The sequence below is a fragment of the Berghia stephanieae genome, chromosome 1 (genome assembly GCF_034508935.2).
Source record: "Berghia stephanieae isolate SIO BIC M18660-M18661 chromosome 1, UCSD_Bste_1.3, whole genome shotgun sequence".
NCBI lineage: Eukaryota > Metazoa > Mollusca > Gastropoda > Nudibranchia > Aeolidiidae > Berghia > Berghia stephanieae.
In genome coordinates, this window is record NC_088360.1 from 15588562 (window position 1) to 15608561 (window position 20000).

The 20000-nt window shown below is 39.8% G+C and overlaps 1 protein-coding gene across 2 annotated transcripts in view; it reads right to left on the reverse strand.

Moving 5' to 3' along the window:
- LOC144968843 (uncharacterized) overlaps positions 1-20000 on the reverse strand; it is a 56191-nt gene that overhangs the window by 3213 nt on the left and 32978 nt on the right. For both annotated transcript variants that reach the window (XM_078907602.1, XM_078907595.1), the window contains exons 6-15: positions 19513-19650; positions 17561-17695; positions 17013-17153; positions 14707-14844; positions 14250-14407; positions 12424-12601; positions 9387-9497; positions 6335-6531; positions 2808-2921; positions 1681-1751 (exon numbers count right to left, since the gene is read on the reverse strand). In XM_078907602.1, the coding sequence (XP_078763728.1) occupies positions 1681-1751; positions 2808-2921; positions 6335-6531; positions 9387-9497; positions 12424-12601; positions 14250-14407; positions 14707-14844; positions 17013-17153; positions 17561-17695; positions 19513-19650 (1381 nt within the window). The remainder of the gene's footprint in view (positions 1-1680; positions 1752-2807; positions 2922-6334; positions 6532-9386; positions 9498-12423; positions 12602-14249; positions 14408-14706; positions 14845-17012; positions 17154-17560; positions 17696-19512; positions 19651-20000) is intronic.

Below are 20000 nucleotides of genomic sequence, written 5' to 3' on the forward strand. Positions count from 1 at the left end.
TTGGCTGGACAATAAAAGATAAAATGAGAAATGAACGAATTCGAAGGTTGACTGAAGTGAAAAATGTATCAATAAAGATTAGAGAAGATAGATTGAAATGATTCGGAAATGTAAAGAGACGAGAGAGGGAGTACGTGGGAAGGAAAGTATTGGACTTACAATTAGCGGGAAAGAGGAAATAGGGAAACTCAAAGACTAGAACTAGATGGTGGGATAAGGTAAAGGATGATATGAACGAACTGGGCCTGGAGGAAGATGATGCCATGAACCGAGATGCATGGAGATGTGGCATTCATTATGGCAAATCCTTCAAAATGCGGATAAGCTGAAAGAAGAAGAAGAAATGTAAATAAGATCACGTCATCTCCATCAGATTATTGAATTATAAAGTTATAATTTTGTGAGTTGGCTCGATTCATCTGGCGGGCAGAACTGGTGTTTCACTTAAATCCATATCATTAATAGCGCGGTCGACAATAATAAGGCACCGTTTTTCTTTATTTTTCATCATTGCTTTTATAGATTTGAAAACAAAATTATTAAAAGCTCTAAATATCTTGGTCTTAACTGAATTTGGAGCAACCAGGTGGTCTTTATATAACCCCTCGGAATTGTCACCCCCGCTGTGCTGGATATGTGGGAAGTCGCCGTGGACTGTCCGCTTTACCTGCAGCGGTTCTCCGTTCTCTCCCTTCGTGACGAGGGTGAAATCAGGAGTATACTCCTTCTTATGGCGAGTGCCTATGAAAGCACCCTTGGCTGTAGGACCGTACACTAGGTGTAGATTGTTACAGTCCTTCCATGAGTGGAGTTGTCTACCTTACTCATTACAGTCTCGGTAGCCCCATTCGTGGTGGTGACTATTAAAGTCTCCCAGACAGTTGGAAGGATGGCTAGGGTGGTGTAGTCCAAGTCTCTCTAGGTGGTTTGTAGATGTTGTGCATATACAGCCCACCCACCTTCACAGAAATTCTATTCACCCCATTGCTGTCCGTTGCGCTCTCAATGACCCTTACCTTTGAAGGCTCTTAAGCGTAAACGCTAACTCCTCCTTTGAGTCTCGAGGTGCCCTCTCGCTAGACCACCGTATAGCCTGGAATCTGGAATCGAAAGATTTCGCGCCTGAATAAAGATGGGTCTCCTGTAATAGAAGGATATCAACGCTATGACCGGCCAGTAGCTTTGAAAAAGCTCATTTTTTGCCAGGCCGCTCACCCTAGTATCGCATTTTCCAGTTGACAGTGTTGGGACGTTCGCTTATTTCTCGACCGTGTCGACGACCCTATCGACATGAGCGCGATAGTATTTGGCTAGTCAGCCATTGATGAATCTGAATATTGGGCATGAACTCATTAGAACATAGTAGTATGGAGCCCGGGATGGTCGAGACCATTCGGGCCCCCGGGTGGGATCTCTATTGGTCATATATCAGGGCGGCCGTTCAGTGGGCCCGCTATAGGCTCGACATGCGGGATGGTCTCGTGACGGTCAACCGGAATTATTCCTTTTCCCCCGTTATGCCTCAAGCTCCCCCACCAACGGCAAGGTAGGAGATCCGCGAGGGAGTACGATTGGCGAACCATTGGGCGAGGGTTATCAACATTGAGGTTATTTTCAGTGAATTTTACACTGAGAACAATACTTCCAAATTAAATGAAAGGCAGTCTACAAAACACTTACACATCACTTTTAAGTGTGTACGTGTAGTTGAAGAGAGATTCCATTGCCATCCACCGGATAGGAACTCTTGTCTGAAATAAAAAAGAAAGTACGACAGGTCTTAATAATAGATATACATAATATAGAATATGTGAAAAGTGAGAATTTATATCTTTTTCTTTTTCTTTTTTTTTTTTGTGTAGAACTAAAAACGTCTTGCTAAAAGTGTAGTCATAAAAAAGGTAAAGAAGCAATCTTTTATGTTGTATTAACCTCGGTACCACAAGCGGTATTTCTTAGCTTCAATAGTGCACGTGAAAAGACTTTCTATGAATGTTTTGAACTTCATATTTAATTTTCTTGAACATTTCCAGTGTAAAGGTGATGATGATGATGACGATGATGATGATGGTGGTGGTGGTGGTGGTGGTGATGGTGATCATCATCATCATCATCATCATCATCATCATCATCAAATGATATCTTATTTAAAACATTCATTTTTGATCTGTTAGGAGTTATTCAAAAGCGATCGATAATTCAAGTAAAACTTCTCTAGACCTTAAATGTAAAGAGGCGATGTGCTAGCGTCGGGCATAGTATAGCGAGAGGAATCTCAAATAATATGAGCTTTAATTTTATTCTATTCCTCATGGACACCAGAAAACGTTTGATCATTTCTTGAATTATGTAGACTCCGTCTTCAGTGAACATCACAGTGATAATTCCAATAGTCTCGGCTTTTCTGCTTCTAGCATGCAGTCCAATCAAGCGCAGTTAATATTGGTAACTATTCAAATGTCATCAATTTCTATATTCTCATGTAAATAAAATAGTCCCCTTCTCATCCATTACATTTAGTGGTAAAATAAAAATATATAATTAGAGTAGAAAATATGAGACCTTTTTTCGCAATTAAATAATAATCTTTTAATTTTCCTATACCGGTATACACTCCCTCATATTCAAACCAAACGCTTGATCTGTCTAAATGAGCCAATAAAATTGTGAGTAAAATAAAGGGGGTAAATGTGGCTCATGTAAAAGGGAACAACACAAAGTAAACAACGTATTATAGGCTTATCATTCAAATATGGCAGGCCTTCAATAAATTTTGTGAAGAATGCTTTAACATTTTCATCACGTACAATGGACGTCTTGACATAAGTCTGGTCATTTTTGGACAGACCAAAATCAGCAATCTTAGCTACCAGCTTGTCCGCTAACAAAACATTCCTGGCAGCCACGTCTCGGTGGATAATCTGTTGAAAAAAAATATATGATGATGAGGATGATGATTATGAAAATGATATATGGCATTTTATAGCATTCTACTTCTACTCCATATGCAACAGGTTCTAAGCGCCTTGCATAAATGAATATGTATAAAAGCGTTCATTTGTATAAAACAAAGGATATATTTCAAGGCCCAATTAAAGTATTATCAATAACTTGCAAAGTGAAAAGTGATATTTCATTACAGTATGAATGTATCAAGGGACTCAAAGGGAGTTCCAGAAATGGAGTGCTCAGGGATTCTACCGCTGTTGTCTCCCATTTTAGAAAATACTCACGAACATACCCAGGCGAGTTCAAATGGGTTCATCCCGGACAAAGGCGATAACGTCGCGTGGACTGGATACATTATGATAAGGAGCTAGAGGGGGGAGGAGGGGTGAATCAAAGCTATAGACGTATAGCAGAAACCATAGAGCCGGTAGGCTAATCTACCTCCCCCACTACCACAACCCGCCAACCTATGGAGAATTCTACCGGCTATGTCACTATTAAAATGCGAGACCAACTAATTTGGTCACTTCACCAAAAGGCTTATATTGATGCTATGCGTTTAGTCAATAGCACGTAACATCCGCCAACCGGATATAATGTAAAATGTCAAAACATGTAAACATCAAAATTAAAGGATCCAGGACACTTTACATATGCTCCTACTATCGACCCATGTGGGTGAAGAAGAAAGCTTGTAGCAATTAAAAAATGGTATGATGAAAATAAAAACCATCACCAATGGCATCTTCATAATAGGAGGCAGGAGATTTTAACTTCCCATGTTGTGACTGGAAATCTAAAACATTAAAAGAAAAGACCCTTTTTATTTTGCACAGTGACACAATGATGTTTTGAATATCTTAGAAGACAGTGCGCTCAGTCAACTAATAGATGAACCAACTCTTATGGAGAACACTTTAGATTTAACGATCACCAATAATCCCAGTCTTATAAACATCTCAGACCATGATGCAATTATATTTGAGGTAGACATGAACCCGAAAAAGAATATACAGAAACAGAAAAAAAAAACCCTCTCTACAGAAAAGCAAACTGGGAAAGTCTGAGAAATGAAATTACTGAAACAGCTAAAGAGATTTTAAACATGCCAACACTTAGCATTGAAGAACTTTGGCAAAAATGCAAACATATTCTAGAGAAAGGAATCAGTTATATACCACATAAAACTTGTAGAATAAAAAAACCGCCTACTATGGATCACTAAGTCAATAAGAAAGATGATGAACCAGCGTTACTGGTGTTATAAAATGTATAAAAAGACAAAAGATAGCAGTTACAAAGAGAAAACACTGTTCTGAAACAACAAAATATACAAAAGGAGTTACGTCAAAAATATTGGGACTACGTGGAGGTCATGTTTAGCCATGATGAGAATGGAAACCAATTTACAGGTATGAATAAAATCTGATCATACATTAAACACAGAAAAATGGACTAAAGTGGGATAATTCAATTAATGACAATGGAAAGCTCCTCACCACAGCTTTTGACAAAGCAACAGTTCTAAATGCCCAATTTCAGTCTGTCTATTCTAAAAAGCAACCTTTAACCCTTAAACAAATTGCAGAAAACAGTATAGAAAACAAAAGCTTTTACGTCAATGAAAAACAGCCTGTGATTAAATACATATGTTATGGAAGAGGGCATTGCAAAACGTCTTCAAAACTTGGATCCTATAAAGGATAGCGGACCATGCAAGAGTTTTGAAAGAGCTTGCAGACTGTAGTACCCTAACTCCGATTGATTTTTCAGAGATCACTCGACACTGGTGAAGTCAAGAGAATTGGAGAACAGATATGTATCCCCATTTATAAAAAAGGACAGAGAACGATTCCTTCAAATTACCGCCCAGTGTCTCTCACTTGTATCTCAAGCAAGCATATTGAGCACATCATGATCACCCAGATAATAAAATACACAGATTGGTATGATGTCCTATATGAAATCCAACATGATTTTAGATCCAGGCGCTCATGTGAAATTAATTTAATTCATTAATCAGCTTTATTGGGGACGTTTCAAAGTCTCTCGACAAGGGCCAACAACCTGATGTACTTAAAATGGACGGACTTCTCCAAGGCCTTTGACAAAGTTGACAACATATTATGCCACAAATTTCGACAATATGGGATAAATGGAAAAATCAACAGATGGATTGACAACTTCCTGAAAGGCCGTACCCAATCAGTGATTGTTGACGATGAATCATCCAAGTCTGTCCCAGTTGAATCTGGGGTTCCTTACGGCTCAGTCATTGGTCCAGCTCTCTTTCTTGTTTTTATTAACAACTTGGCAGATGGTCTTGAATCTAAAATTCACCTTTTTAGGATGACACTATTGCATACTTGATAATAAAATTACATGAATTTAGAACACATCTGCAACACAACCTTGAGAAACTGGGGGCTTGGGAACAAAGACGCCACATGGAGTTTCGTCCAAAGCAATGCAATGTCATTTCCAGCTCCAGAAAGAAACGTCCAATCACATGCAATTACAAGCTACACAACCACACCTTAGAGACATAACATCAGTCAAACGTTTAGGAATAACAATAAAACCAGACTTAAAATGTGACGAGCACATCAACAACATCACGCAAAAAAGGACCATGGGTTTCCTCCGAAAAAAATTAAAGATTAAATCAACAAGCCTAAAATCATTAGCTTACATGTCATTAGTTCGACCCCAAATTGAAAACGCATCCACTGTTTGGTACTCACTCACAAAACACCTTGTTGATAAACGGGAGACAATACAGAGACGAGCCGCTTGTTTTGTTACGGGAAACTAGAGAGAAAACATCAAGTGTGAGCAGTATAATGGATCAACTTGAATGAAAGGAGGAAAATAGAACGCCTGACCATGATGTATAAGATAAAGAACAACCTGGTAGCGGTTTCAAATCCTGATCTCCAAACACCGACAAGAACATCCAGGACTTCCCAAATGGACAATTTCATCCCCCCGACATCCATCAAAGACCTCAGACAATTCTCATTTTACCCCAGACTTATCACAGATTGGGACAATTGACCGGGGGATATTACATCTACACCCACTTTAGATTTATTTGCAGAGCTTCTAGATAACTGCTGAATTTTCACCTTAATCTTATTGTTCATGTCAAAATATCTTCATGAGTGAAGCTGGACATTAAATAAAGATTCGGAGCACTGGTTCTTAGGGCTCCATGGTTATTACTTATGAATAACACTCACAAAAGCACACAATTCGTGTATAATAATAAGCAACACCGAGACACCAGTCCAGTGCGGATAGGGCTTTGTAATTATTGTTTGGTCACTAATTAAGAGAATTAATTTTTAAGCAAATGCATTCACTCAATACGAAGGATACGTACCTGTTTCTGTGCCAAATGCTGAAGTCCCTTGGCAGTGTCCAGGGCTAATTTGATGAGTAGTTGGGGTCGGATGGCAGTGTGGAGGAATGGAGAAGTTGTGTTGTCGTATTCATGAATGGTGGTCATGTGACGAGATTTCCGTAGGAACGATCTCAGATCGCCGTGTTTGGCATATTCCATTGCTACATACATCACACCTGGCAAAATTCAAAGATAGAAGGAACGAAATGGCGTCAAGCAGCGTTTTATTCTTATTTTTATACAGCCTGTTAATGATTTACCGATGTTCCATGTCGGACAGGACGTTGGAGATCATGGTTCGCCAGCTCTAAATAATACCAATCAGACTATAAACATTAAAGGATATACACAGTTTTGTGTTTTGGTACGTTATTTCCGGCTAAAGAATGTTGTAAAGATTTTACCTAAATACATATACAGCATCAATAGTGTCTAATATTTTTGTGATGAAAGTAATGATTTGATTTTTTAGAGTTTATTTGGATTATGGAATATTTTGACTGAGATATGAAATGGAAACAAACCATGGATGTATGAAATTGGCGCCATTCTATAAATAAAATAAATAAAATTACGCTTTTTATAGCGCAATATCCACTAAATGTGCTCAAAGCGCTTTACAAGGGGTCTCTGGTCAACAGCAACATTTAACATGTAGGACGGGACATGCCGCCTGTCAGGCGATATTACAATTTTTCGGACAAAGACAACGCTGTTTACAGCCAGGTACTCATTTTACACCCGAGTACGGTGAGAGAATGTGAGTAAAGAGCCTTTTCCAAGGACTCAACTATGCGCCGAGCGCGAGGCTCGAACCCAGGACCTTCCGATCCGGAAGCGAGTGTTATACCACGAGACCACATAGCCCCATTCTGCACTTTATAATTGGTTTTTGAACTCCGCCTAGGTGATAAGTTCTCACTAAAGTATATCAGTCAGACTATTAAGATTTTGTGTGTCAGTACGATGCTATGGGTTTAGGTAAAACACAATATCCGCCACCAATCAAAACTGCGTGTAGCCTTGAACGTTTATAGGCTGATATACTCGTATTTAGTGAGAACGAACGAAGCAGTAAAACGGCTGTCTAAAAATAATAACAAAGAGCTGAGTGATGTCATTTTTGTTCCTTCTATTGATGCTATGCGCTTAACTAAAGATACTCACAACACCCGCCAGCGGAATGTAATATAGTCTGATTGATACAATTTCGTGAGAACTTATCATCAAAATGGCTGTTTAAAAACAATAACAACGAACTGAGTAACGTCAATTGATGGTTAGTCTGTGACCTCTTGTTTTTATGTCTGTCAAGCTTTTGACACGGAGGCAATAGCTTATTGTAGGATCCTTCAGTTCAATCAGCATACAGTGTATACACTTTTGAAAATTACGTATAGATAGTTCGAAGATGACGTCACTCAGGCCTTTGTTATTGTTTTTGCCATCCGCGTTTGTGAGTTGTTCTCACTAAACTGTATTAACCAGACTATATAAAAGTTCATGGTTACACAGAGTTTGTGTGTTGGTCCGTTATACTTCCGGATGGCAATGTTGTGAACTCCTTGGCCAAGCGCATTCTATCAATATTATTTTCATGAAATAGTCGAATAAACATTTAAGTTGTTTTACTTTTGACTCGAAAATTAAAATAAAATATATTTTCTGCCCTGACACCAACCACTGACCATGAACTGAAGACCCATATCCACAATAAGAGCTTGTCTATCAGCCCATATATCCTGAGCATCACTCACAATTTTAACACAGATGATTGGGGGAAAATAAATCGTGTCGACAGGTTTTGCAATTCAAATCCATTATCAGTGTGTCATAATATTGTGAGAAATACTCACTAACCGGGACCTATTTGTGTGTTTGACATGTACTAAGGGATCTCAGGTCTTTTCATACAGGAAATAAATAGTCAAGGTGACGAAACGGGGAAAATGGAAGGGAATTTTCTGATTGGTTAATGGTTAGTGATGGGCGAACCAAAAATAAGCTTCAACAGTCTGATGTCACGTCGCCCAGCAATTGCGGCCATAGTGGTTCTAAACAAAGAAAATCGGTACTTTTTATTCTACATGCTGGCTAGAACTTTTCATGTGTCTTGTGATCAGAATGTATAAAAGTCAAAACATGATCAAATTTATGATTTTTTTCCTCTTGATACGCTTTTATGCTCGTCGGAGAAATATTTCATGAGGGCGTCCGCCATTGTTCCGATAGTTTAGAGCCAGTTACTAAGTTACCATGCGTCATTACGAGGGAAGTGACGTTACGACTGTTGAAGCGTATTGAGCCGAAACTGGATTATATACTATTTAATCTCGGTTTCAGCTGACAACAATGTGTCAATACCAAAATCAACAACGTCTATTTATTGTTTGCATGGCAGATGCGTTTGACTATCTTTTGTTTCCTATTATGGAATTGCAAATGATATCGTATTTTTCACTCCGAAATTACTCTTCTGCTTACGTCAAGACTACTTTTATGGCATGCCTGATGCACTCAAGAAAATACTGGTAAGGAAGGGTGTCAATCGCTTCTTGTTTTAAAAAATGTGGATACACTGTGGCCACATGGTATTACCAGAGGACATGGCTGATGTTCTCTGATATTGCTGTCTGTAGTTTATCTGGAAAAGGTCTTCAGTGTATGCCTGTTAGCCAAAATACGAGTAATTAGTTCACAAGATCCTGAAAATTATTTACTATTTGAACATAAGGTGATAAAAAAGAAAAGAAATAACATACTATCCAGTGTGTGATTCCATCCACCTTCGGGCTGGATGAATCTGTTTTGAAATGTATCATAGAATGAATAAAGTAATTGACCAAAAGCACAAAGCATTATTAAAACGCTAACTGTCGTACTCTGGAAAATTTAGTCAGAATTGATCGATCGATATTTGAAGGACGAGTTTTCTGGCCTAATCTTTAATACGAGTTATTCCAGAGTGCCGCTGTAAACTAACTGGTTGATAAAGCTATTGATGCCATACAACCAAAAACAAGCTTCTTACCTTTGATGTGACAAGCACCCACTAAGCATACCACGTTGGTGTGTTTTCCAACAGTCTTCAAGATGGACAACTCGCTCATAAAATCTCCCTTGTCTTTCTCTGAAGCGTTGTCTGAGTGAAATTACGAAGGAAATTTATGAAATATTGGTCGTTGGTAATAAAATGTGTTAACTCATTGTGTACAACAGAACAGTGGTAATCAGGTCTGAGGTTTGATCCCCAGGCGAGGCAGGCTGGATTTTTGGAGTGAGTTTTCTTGCATGTTTCACTCTGTTTGTTTGGCACTTTATCATACACATATAGAAATGTGAATTGAGAAATGTACTCAGTTCACAATCAGCAATATCAATCAAAATGTTCGATGTTACCTTGAGCATTACTGAAGATAACTCATTTGTAACTTTCTAAGGGCTCAAACAGAGCGGACGCCTAATGTTGGCGCTTGATAAAGAAATTGGATCCGGACCGGAATTACGCGAAGGCTGCACCGGAATGTGAGGCAGACACAATTGCCAAGAATATTAAGAACCGTAACAAACGGGTCTCTAATCATGCTTTTGAGCGCGGTGTCCGCAAGGCGTACCGTACGATTTTGGACTCGCTACCTGCGGAGGAGTCGGACTGGACGTCCCCGTTCAGTCCCCGAGAAGTGGATGCAGCCATTAGCGATATAAAGAACGGCAAAGCAGCAGGAATAGACGGCGTATATCCCGATATGGAGACGCATCTGGGCCCCAGGGCACGGGCCTGGCTGGCAGCGGCAATGTCCCACGTCCTTGCAAAAGGAAGCTCCCACAAGTGTGGAAGCATGCGAAGATAGTTGCCATCCTGAAGCTGTCTTTACAAATTTTTGGAGCGTGCTCTATTAAACCGATGGGGGCCGGTCCAAGACGCTGCCCTGCCACCCGAGCAAGCGGGCTTCAGGGAAGGGAGATGCACCACGGAACAGGTCATTGCCCTTACAGAGCATATTGAGAAAGGGTACGAGAGAAAACAGCAAACATGTGCTGTATTTATAGACCTATCAGAGGCGTATGATGCGGTCTGGTGCGAAAGGTTAATGCTCAAACTTGCAAAGATCATAAGGTGCAAAAAGACCTTGAAGTTGTTCTCTTCTATCTTAGGGGAAAGACGAATTCCACGTCGCGCTGGGAGACGCTACGAGTAAAGTAAGGAAATTGAAGAATGGGGTCCCTCAGTGTTCGGTACTTGCGCCAATGTTGTTTAACGTTTACATTAGCGATATGCCGAACACTTCCTCCCTGAGGCTGGGATACGCGGACGACTGGGCACTCGTTACTCAGAGTAAAGTGTGGACCCGTCTCGAGAGCGTACTCAGCGAGGACGTCACCAAACTCAAATTCTACTTCGACAAGTGGTACCTGAAGATGGACACTTCAAAAACCGTGGCCACTGCATTCCATCTATGCAGTGCATTGCACACCCGTAAACTTAACGTCCTAGTCGGGGACCAGCCACTCCCATATGAGCCGCATCCATAATATTTAGGGGTGTCGTTGGATCGCAGCCTTACCTATCGGGTGCATCTCGAAGGAGTTGCCCGGAAGAAAGAGAAACGCAATAGTCTTCTGAGGAAGCTGGCGGGATCGACTTGGGGCGCTAGCCAAGCGCTTCTGAGAACGTCCGCTCTGGCATTATAATATTCCACCGCGGAGTATTGCGCTCCTGTGTGGGGTAGAAGCAGAAACGTTGAGAAGGTGGATGTAAAACTTCGCACGTCGATGCACATAGTGTCAGGAACGCTGGCAGCAACTCCTAGAGAATGGGACCCGATAATTGCAGCGATCCACCCCCCCCCCCCCCCCCCCCCCCCCCCAATGTCCGGAGAGAGACGATTACGGTAAACTGGCTGAGTAAGATCTAAGAGAGAGGGAATTGGGATACCCCTCTGAAGCACACAATGGATGGTGCCCCCGTTTCGAGCCAAAATAAGTCCCGGCAACCCTTGTACGCAGATTCCCTGACTACGGACAGGGCTGCACATACGAGATCGAAGTCGGTTTGGACGAATTCAATCCCTCTTGGGAGCGGGGACGTACACTCCTCTAAGCTTGGTGAGAAGTTGCCAGGCTTTGATACCAGTAAGAGGAGACACTGGGTGGCTGCGAATCGGCTTCGGTCGAGTAGCTGCCTAACAGCAAGTGCGCTTCATGAGTGGGGACTTTCCACCTGTCCAACATGTACCCGATGTGGGCAAGAACCCGAAATGGCAGAGCATCTAGTCGAACGGTGTGTTGTGACGATGCTACCAGGCGGGTTCGTGACGCTGCACGAATGCGGACCGGACTTTGCTGATTGGGTCGATCGTCATAACATAGAAGTGTGAGAACCATAAAATGCTGCTGCCTAATCGACGCGGAATCCCTATTCATGCTTCTTTTTAATGACGGAAAATGTTATTTACTTATGCCAGTGTGAGACGTCCAGAGTCGTCTCGCCAGCGTTGACGACGCATTAACAAGTCTGTGAACTACTCATAGATATGGCTGGCTAAAAACAATAACAATAGATGAGCGATGTCATTTTCGTTCTATCTATACGATAGTGCAGCTTAAAAGTCAAGTCGTATGAGACGGGTTGTGACCCGTAGGCTCATGGATCAAGTCCCGCTGTCATCGCTCAAATGTTGAGACCTTGAAAAAAATCGGTTTACTCAAAAGTGATTACATGACCAGCAACAGCGTTGTATCTATACAAAATAAATTATAATAGCGCCTTACAGGCGTCATGCCCAGTGCGTTTATTTCTCTGGACAGCTTGTAAATTAATTTGAAAACATTGGTGGATCTTGTGCTATATAAAAATCACATTTATTTGAGAATGCAGTAACTTCATGGTATAAAATAATAACTGAATTATGGTTTGATGCATGCAGGTAATTATAATTTCTTTCATCTAATTTGTGTTATCAAATAAACTGAAATCATCTACAAAATCATCTATTCCTTAATATATTCATTCAATTATTTATGATGGGACCAGTATAAGTCTCTCGATAAGACAAACGTGTTTTCACCTTTTAAGGACTTGATTGCAACAGGCACTTTATTGCCATTAAACTTGATATGGCCTTTCTTGACCTGTCCAAATTGACCGTTGCCTAGGAATTCGTTGCCAAGCAACAGGTGACCTCGTGGGATTTCCCAGGGACCTCCAACAATTTGTTCGTAGGTATTGGTCATCGGATCACAGTTCTGATTCAGCAAAAACATTAAAAAACGATTTTAACGTTGAAAAATGTAGGGATTTATTGTTCTCATATAAGTTGTGCATACTCCTATCAACAACAAATTGTTTAGACGCTATCTATGTATTTTTTTTAATCAAACCAACACACAACACTATGTGTTATCTTAAAATGTACTGTTAGTGGGTCTTTACTTTGTGCGGCTATGTGGTCTAGTGGTATGACACTCGCTTTCGGATCGGAAGGTCCTGGGTTCGAGCCTCGCTCAGTGCATAGTTGAGTCCTCGGAAAAGACTCTTTACTCACATTCTCTCGCCATACTCAGGTGTAAAATGAGTACCTGGCCGTTAACAGCGTTGTCTTTGTCACAAAAATTGTAATATCGCCTAACTGGCGGCATGTCCCGTCCTACATGTTAAATGTTGCTGTTGACCAGGGACCCCTTGTAAAGCGCTTTGAGCACATTTAGTGGAAATTGCGCTATATAAAAGCTCAATTTTTTTTTTTAATTTACTGAGATCTTATCGCCCAACTGACGATCTAAAATCAATAACAAATGCCGAATGACGTAAACGTCATTCATTATTGCCATTATTTTATTATTATTATTATTATTATTATTATTATTATTATTATTATTATTATTATTATTTTAGATCATTACATTATTTTTGATGGAAGACAGGGTTTATTATAAATTACATAATACCAGACACGCCCGCACAAAATGATGTGTTTGTAAAAGTGTTAAAGGACTTTTTGACGGAATTTGTGGAAACAGATCTCCTCTTTGGCAGCCCGAAAAAAAGTCATAAAAAGATTAGTTACATCAGCCGCACTTTTTCTATAGGGAATGAGATTAGCGGAAGAGTAGCGTACCTTGATTGGACGTCACCGGTGGAGAAGTTATTTGTAAACAAACCAACTACAAGCCAAGCGCTCCAAATACAAAATTTATTATTCACATTTCTATTCAAAAATGCATAACGTTGATTATGCACTGGAACCCTCTTCATTCCGATCCATAGTCCGGCTTCAATTCCCACATGTATCTATCTTCGAGAGTCCAAGGTTCATTTCCCACTGATATCCTCTTCCCATAGTCCCAGGTTCACTCCCCAGAGCTGCTCACTTCCCATAACTTTGGTTCGGTTGGCGAGCTTCGGTGGATTCCATCGGGTATTCATCGGGTTTCGTAAAAAAAAGAACAACCTTCCTCCTCCCATAGTCCCAGGTTCACTCCCTACAGGTGTACACTTCCCTGAGTCCCGGTTCACTCCCCAGAGCTGCCCACTTCCCATAAATTTGGTCGGTTTTGATGAGTTTCGGTGGGTTTAAACGGGTTTTTGAGGGTTTCGTAAAAGAGAAACACTATCGGCTATTACTTTTTTTACGAAACCCGCCGAAACTCATTATCTCAGGTTTATTCCCCACTAGTTTAACATTTCCCTGAGTACCTTGTTCACTCCCCACTGCTTCCACATTTCCCATAATTTTGTAGGGTTTCGTCGGGTTTCGTCGTGTTTCGTAAAAAAGAAACACCCGTAACAATGTTCTCCTTGGGGGGGGGGGGGGCTTTACTAAACAACACTTACCCCCAACCCTATATATTTCTTAAAAGAATAGATTGGATTCTTATCGTGAATACAACTCACAGAGGGAATATATAAACGTCTTGACGCGTGTTTCCGTGGACGAATGCAAACAAAGTATATGAAGAAGGTGAAGATGATGATGACAGCAACAACGAGGCTGATGACGAGGACAGGGAATATTGGGGTGGAGGGAAGAGATGTGGAAATTCGTAGAATACCTGTAGATGATAAAGAAGGGGGGGGGGGGGAGTCTGATGTAAAATTAAAGATCTGAGCAGGTGTGTATGAAACAGTGGTAGACAACGCAGGAAAGAATAGTACAAGAGTAAGAAAAAAAGAACATTCCATGAGGATGTGTGACGGTAATTGTGGAGATGGTGGTGGTGGAAGTGGTAGAGGTGGTGATGATTTTAACGCTGGTTTTAGTGGTCAAATTAATGGTTTTGTGATCTGCCGTATAATCTATTATTCCTATTGTGGTTGCTGATTTAATGATAGGATAATATTATGTTGATACCTTGGTCACATCTCTCCCCGTCCCATCCATCCTCACAGCCACTAGGACATATACCGAAAGTGATGTCACAGTCTGCACCGCCTCGACATCGGCCACACACAAATTTACAGTCTTTGCCGAATGTGCCTGCAGAACAGTCTGTAAAGAGGAAGTCACATATGAGTCAAGTATTAGTGCCCTCCAAAATTCCACAAACTATGAATCATAAATTTATAAAATTTGATATTGAGAAAAAAATCAGTAACTAAAATAAACAAGCAAACGGAAGCATCCGTGTTTAATAAAGCACGATAAAACGTACTGTTTCAGCTTAAGGCATATAAAATTTTGATATTCAGGAAAGCAAGCAACGAAAACAAATAGACTGAAGCATTTGTCTTTTAATAGAACAAAAAAGATAATATTGTTCAATACTGAACATGTAAGATGAGACATGCAGCCTATAAAGCGCTAATTCGAAAGAGACCACGTTGTTGTTGATTAGTACCCATTATAAACCAGAGTATGGTGAAAAAATAAATGTAAAGAGCTTTTCCCAAGGACTCGATTTTGCGACGCTTTTACAGTCGAAATTTTGACCTACAATAAATAGCAAGCCTAGTATAACACAATTGGACAACGAAGCCGCATAAACAAACAAATGAGTAAATAAGCTCGTTATAGTTTTATATAAAGGAGTAAGAAAAACCTTGAGTATTTGGCCATTACTATAACATCTGAAAACGCCATCTATACACAACAACAAAGGACCATGTAGGCGATAACCATCTGTCTGCTTCATTTCATACAGAGGCAACTTGTACATTATTAATTCAACCACTCAGCCAATTGTCCTAATCCTAAACAATCTCTAGATCTTTATTAACTACATTAAAGCTTATTTGCTGCATGAGAAAAAGAAAAGTAACAAGTATCGCAACTTTGCAAATGAATATAAACCACCACAGGTTAAAACATAGAAATGAAACAATCAAAAGTAGTAATATATAAAAATACAACTTCACAATAAAGAGAAACAAGAAAGAAACCTCCCTGCTAGAACAGCTAATTGGATTCAATAGTATGATGTCACGTCGCCCAGCAACGGCGGCCATCGTGGTTCTAAACAAAGAAAATCGGTGCTTTTTATTCTTCATGCTGGCTAGAACTTTTCATATGTCTTGTGATCAGAATGTGTAAAAGTCAAAACATGATCAGTTTTATAATGTTTTTTTTGCCTCTGGATACGCTTTTATGCTCGTCGGAGAAATATTTCATAAGGGCGTCCGCCATTGTTCCGATAGTTTAGAGCCAGTAACTAAGTTACCATGCGTCATTACGAGGAAAGTGACGTTACGACTGATGAAGCCTATTATATAACTTTAGTAAATCCAGTGCTCTTAGCGAATTTCCGTGTAAGCCATCGACTCAAAAGCATATTATTATTAAGATACTTGGGGTATCTTTATCTGTTTCATAGACGAGAAAGAATGAAGGGAAAACGGCAGAACAATTTGCTTTAAATTGATATTTGGTTCATTTCCACATGATATAAGATTTAGATTTATCCAAATTCAGGGTTGCAAAACACAAGAGAAAGACCTGCCTTTTATAGACGCTAGTTCAATATCTTTGTGAAAAGAAAATCTGTTCTATATCAGATTAAGGGAGATTTTGAATAATACTCTTGATTTAGGACCGTTCATTTCCAAATCATCCGATTGAGACGCCTCGGCTGCCTCTCTAATCTTCTGTGTCAATTCTCTCCACGGGTCAAGATCTTTTGTTATGGATGTGTCAATTTTTGAAGACCCTCGGTTGATATTACAACTATTATGCATGAGATTTAGTTCTCTATTAAGGACTGTATGAATTGACGTGGGTAGTCCACTTCAAATATTTCTTATGTATAGATAAAGTTAAAAATTTATTCGTGGCTATATATTTTCGTGACTGTTGAGTATATAATAATATGTCCAAAAAGCCGCCACCTTGCTCCCTAGAATTTGGAATTGCACTTGTCGTGTGGTGGTTTATTACTTATTCCTTTGACAATGTTAAGCACTGAGTCTTGGTTCAATGGATGTTGTGTTTTGTTGGGGTTTTTGGGGGGTTTTTTGGCTCACTTTATTACTGATTTTTAAGAATGAAAATCTTCATCGCTAATTATATTGGAGATAAAAATATAAGTAAAAAGCCTTTACTTGTCAGGGTGCCTGCACAAAGTTGAAAGATGATACTTTGCTGGTGTCTTCTGAGCTTATTTGGTTTAGACGCAATCGAAATGTTAAAACTAACAAAGTGAAATGTCTCTATATGGTACTCACTGTGTCTGCAGACGACACCATGCCAGCCAGGCAGACATCCTCCTAGACAGATACCGGTGACCGTGTCACATCCCTGGAACGTTATATCACAGTTGCCACACTTGGAAGAACAGTTTTCACCATAGGTGCCATTGGGGCATTCTGGTTGGAGAGATTTGAAAATTGAGAAAATGACATAGCGCTTTGAGATTGTTATTTCATGGTAAGCCATTCTATTATGGATGCTATTCTAAATAAATGAATTTATAAATAAATAAATAAATAAATAAATAAGATAATTTATATAGCACAATGTTTCCACGGATTTTCAAAGTTTTACTTATTCCTCCCAGCAGGTCATACGGAAACATATTTCCATTGTTTTTTGTTGTTTTTTTTTTGTTTTTTTTTTTTTTGTTTTTAGTGTGAAAGGCAGATGGACATTCTGATTTATGGACAGATTCTTTTGTTTTCTGCCACAGTCGTCTCCCCGTAAGCAATCAGAGACGGTTTTATGTAATGAGACAACATGATGAAAAAGAAAGCAAAAAAAAACATAGAAAAATTACCAGCTTTACAGTTGTCGCCATGGTAACCACGTGAGCAACCTCCATGACATTCTCCCGTCACATGATCGCAATAGCCTTTTTGACAACGGCCACATCTGTGTTTACATCCAGGTCCAAAGAGACCCGGATGACAAGCTATGAAGAAGGTTGGATAGAGCGAAAATTAACAAAGGGGGAAATCTTTGAGTGGTGTGCAGCAATCGTGCAAAAATGTGATCCACCGCCTTAAACAGGTATTGGGAATGAGATTAGCGGAAGAGTAGCTTCCCTTGATTGGACGTCACATTACAGAGAGAACGTCAATTTGGTTTTGCGCATGCGTCCCTCTCGTCCTCGCTCTCGGTGAAGTGTCTCATGTCGCTTTCACCGGAAGCGAGGACGAGAGACGCATGCGCACAACCAGCATGACGTTCTCTCTCTCTAATAACTTTTCCGCCGGTGACGTCCAATCAAGGGAAGCTACTCTTCCGCTAATCTCATTTCCTATTAAGTTGAGGAGAAAGTCATATGGTATGGCTTTGTATCTCTGATCATTTAAACAAAACATAATGAATATTATAACAGCTTCAAAAAACTAACAAAATACCAAATACGGAATGGTTCGGGTTCAATAACCTTTTTTCAGCCAAGAACAGAAAATAATATTTAAAACATAAATACATAACAAAATCAAAAGCAGATCGACGACAGAGAAATATCCAGCCCATCCTTCTTGTAACAAGATCTTGGATTGTAAACACAAAAAAAGCGTTCTCTGTCATTGATCTGTTTTCTAGTAGATAATGTATTTATGTTACATACATATTTGTTTATTTCTTTTCATAGTTCACAGATTCTATCATCTTTGTATCACTTTGATCATTTTGACGTAGGCTAATTTGCGGCTATGTGGTCTAGTGGTATGACACTCGCTTTCGGATCGGAAGGTCCAGGGGTTGAGCCTGGCGCTCGGCGCATAGTTGAGTCCTTGGAGAAGGCTCTTTACTCAAATTCTCTCACCGTACTCAGGTGTAAAATGAGTACCTGGCCGTTAACAGCGTTGACTGTGTCCGAAAAATTGTAATATCGCCTAACAGGCGTCATGCCTCGTCCTACATGTTAAATGTTGCTGTTGACCAGGGACCCCCTGTAAAGCACTTTGAGCACATTTAGTGGATATTGCTCTATATAAAGCTCAATTTTTAAGCTCAATTTTTAAATTTAATTTCTCGGCAATTAGATCACTTAGTCACTTAATGGGGAAATGGGTCCCAAATATTAATTTGACAAATACACTTTTTATAACAAAAATGACTGTGAGTGTATGGTAACAACTTAAATGATAACAATTAAAATAAATTACTTTTCACTAATGTTAAAAAGCTAACAATGAGGCTGAGGGCTTTTGAAAAGCTTCCGTTGCATTCACAAATGCGCCTGCTCATTACCTGATCATGTGATTATGTTGATTTCTTTACTTGTCCTCAAATACGCTTCAACAGTCGTAACGTCACTTCCCTCGTAATGACGCATGGTAACTTAGTAACTGGCTCTAAACTATCGGAACAGTGGCGGTCGCCCTTATGAAATATTTCTCCCACAATAGCTTATCCAGAGGAGAAAAAACATTATAAATCTGATAATTATTTTTACATTTACATACTCTGATCACAAGACATATGAAAAGTTCTAGCCAGCATGAAAAATAAAAAGGACAGATTTTCTTTGTTTAGAACCACGATGGCCGCCGTTGCTGGGTGACGTGACATCAGACTATTGAATTCCAATTGCCTAGTAGAACGCGTAGTTTTGTATAACATTCATGTTTACGGTCAGAAAGTCAATGCTTTAATCGTTTTCAAATTATCTGCATTTTGATTAGTTTGCAAATGAAAGTAGACCAACAAAATTTATCAAAATAATGTCATACGTTCCCGCTGGGCGTTTAAAAAAAATTTCTTTGGTGCACCAACCTGACGTGCACATGGTACCGGTCCAGCCATCTTGGCACCCTTGCAAACAAGTTCCGTTCACGTGATCGCAAGTACTATTTCCTGCACAATATCCGCATGCCTGAGAACAATCCAGACCATGATATCCTTTTGGGCAAGCTGTGAAGTAAAACATGAGATATCGTAGCCATTCAAATATAAGATATGCATACTGCAAGTATATCATGTATAGAATATTAACAATTTGATTATTAACGTCAGAGTGCTTCACGATTCTAGCATGTTTCCAGAACAGGCCTTATGGATCCAAATTGATGACCATTCGTCTCCAAACAGTGCACATCGGGTTGAGCCTGTTATTCGAGGCCTTTGGATCGAAAGGTCCACAGTTCTTATCTCGCTTAGAGTGGCGCATAGTTGCGTCCTTGGAAACGGCTTTTAATTCACATTCTCTCACCGAACTCAGGTGTAAAATGAGTATCTGGCCTTTAACAGCGTTGTCTCAGTCC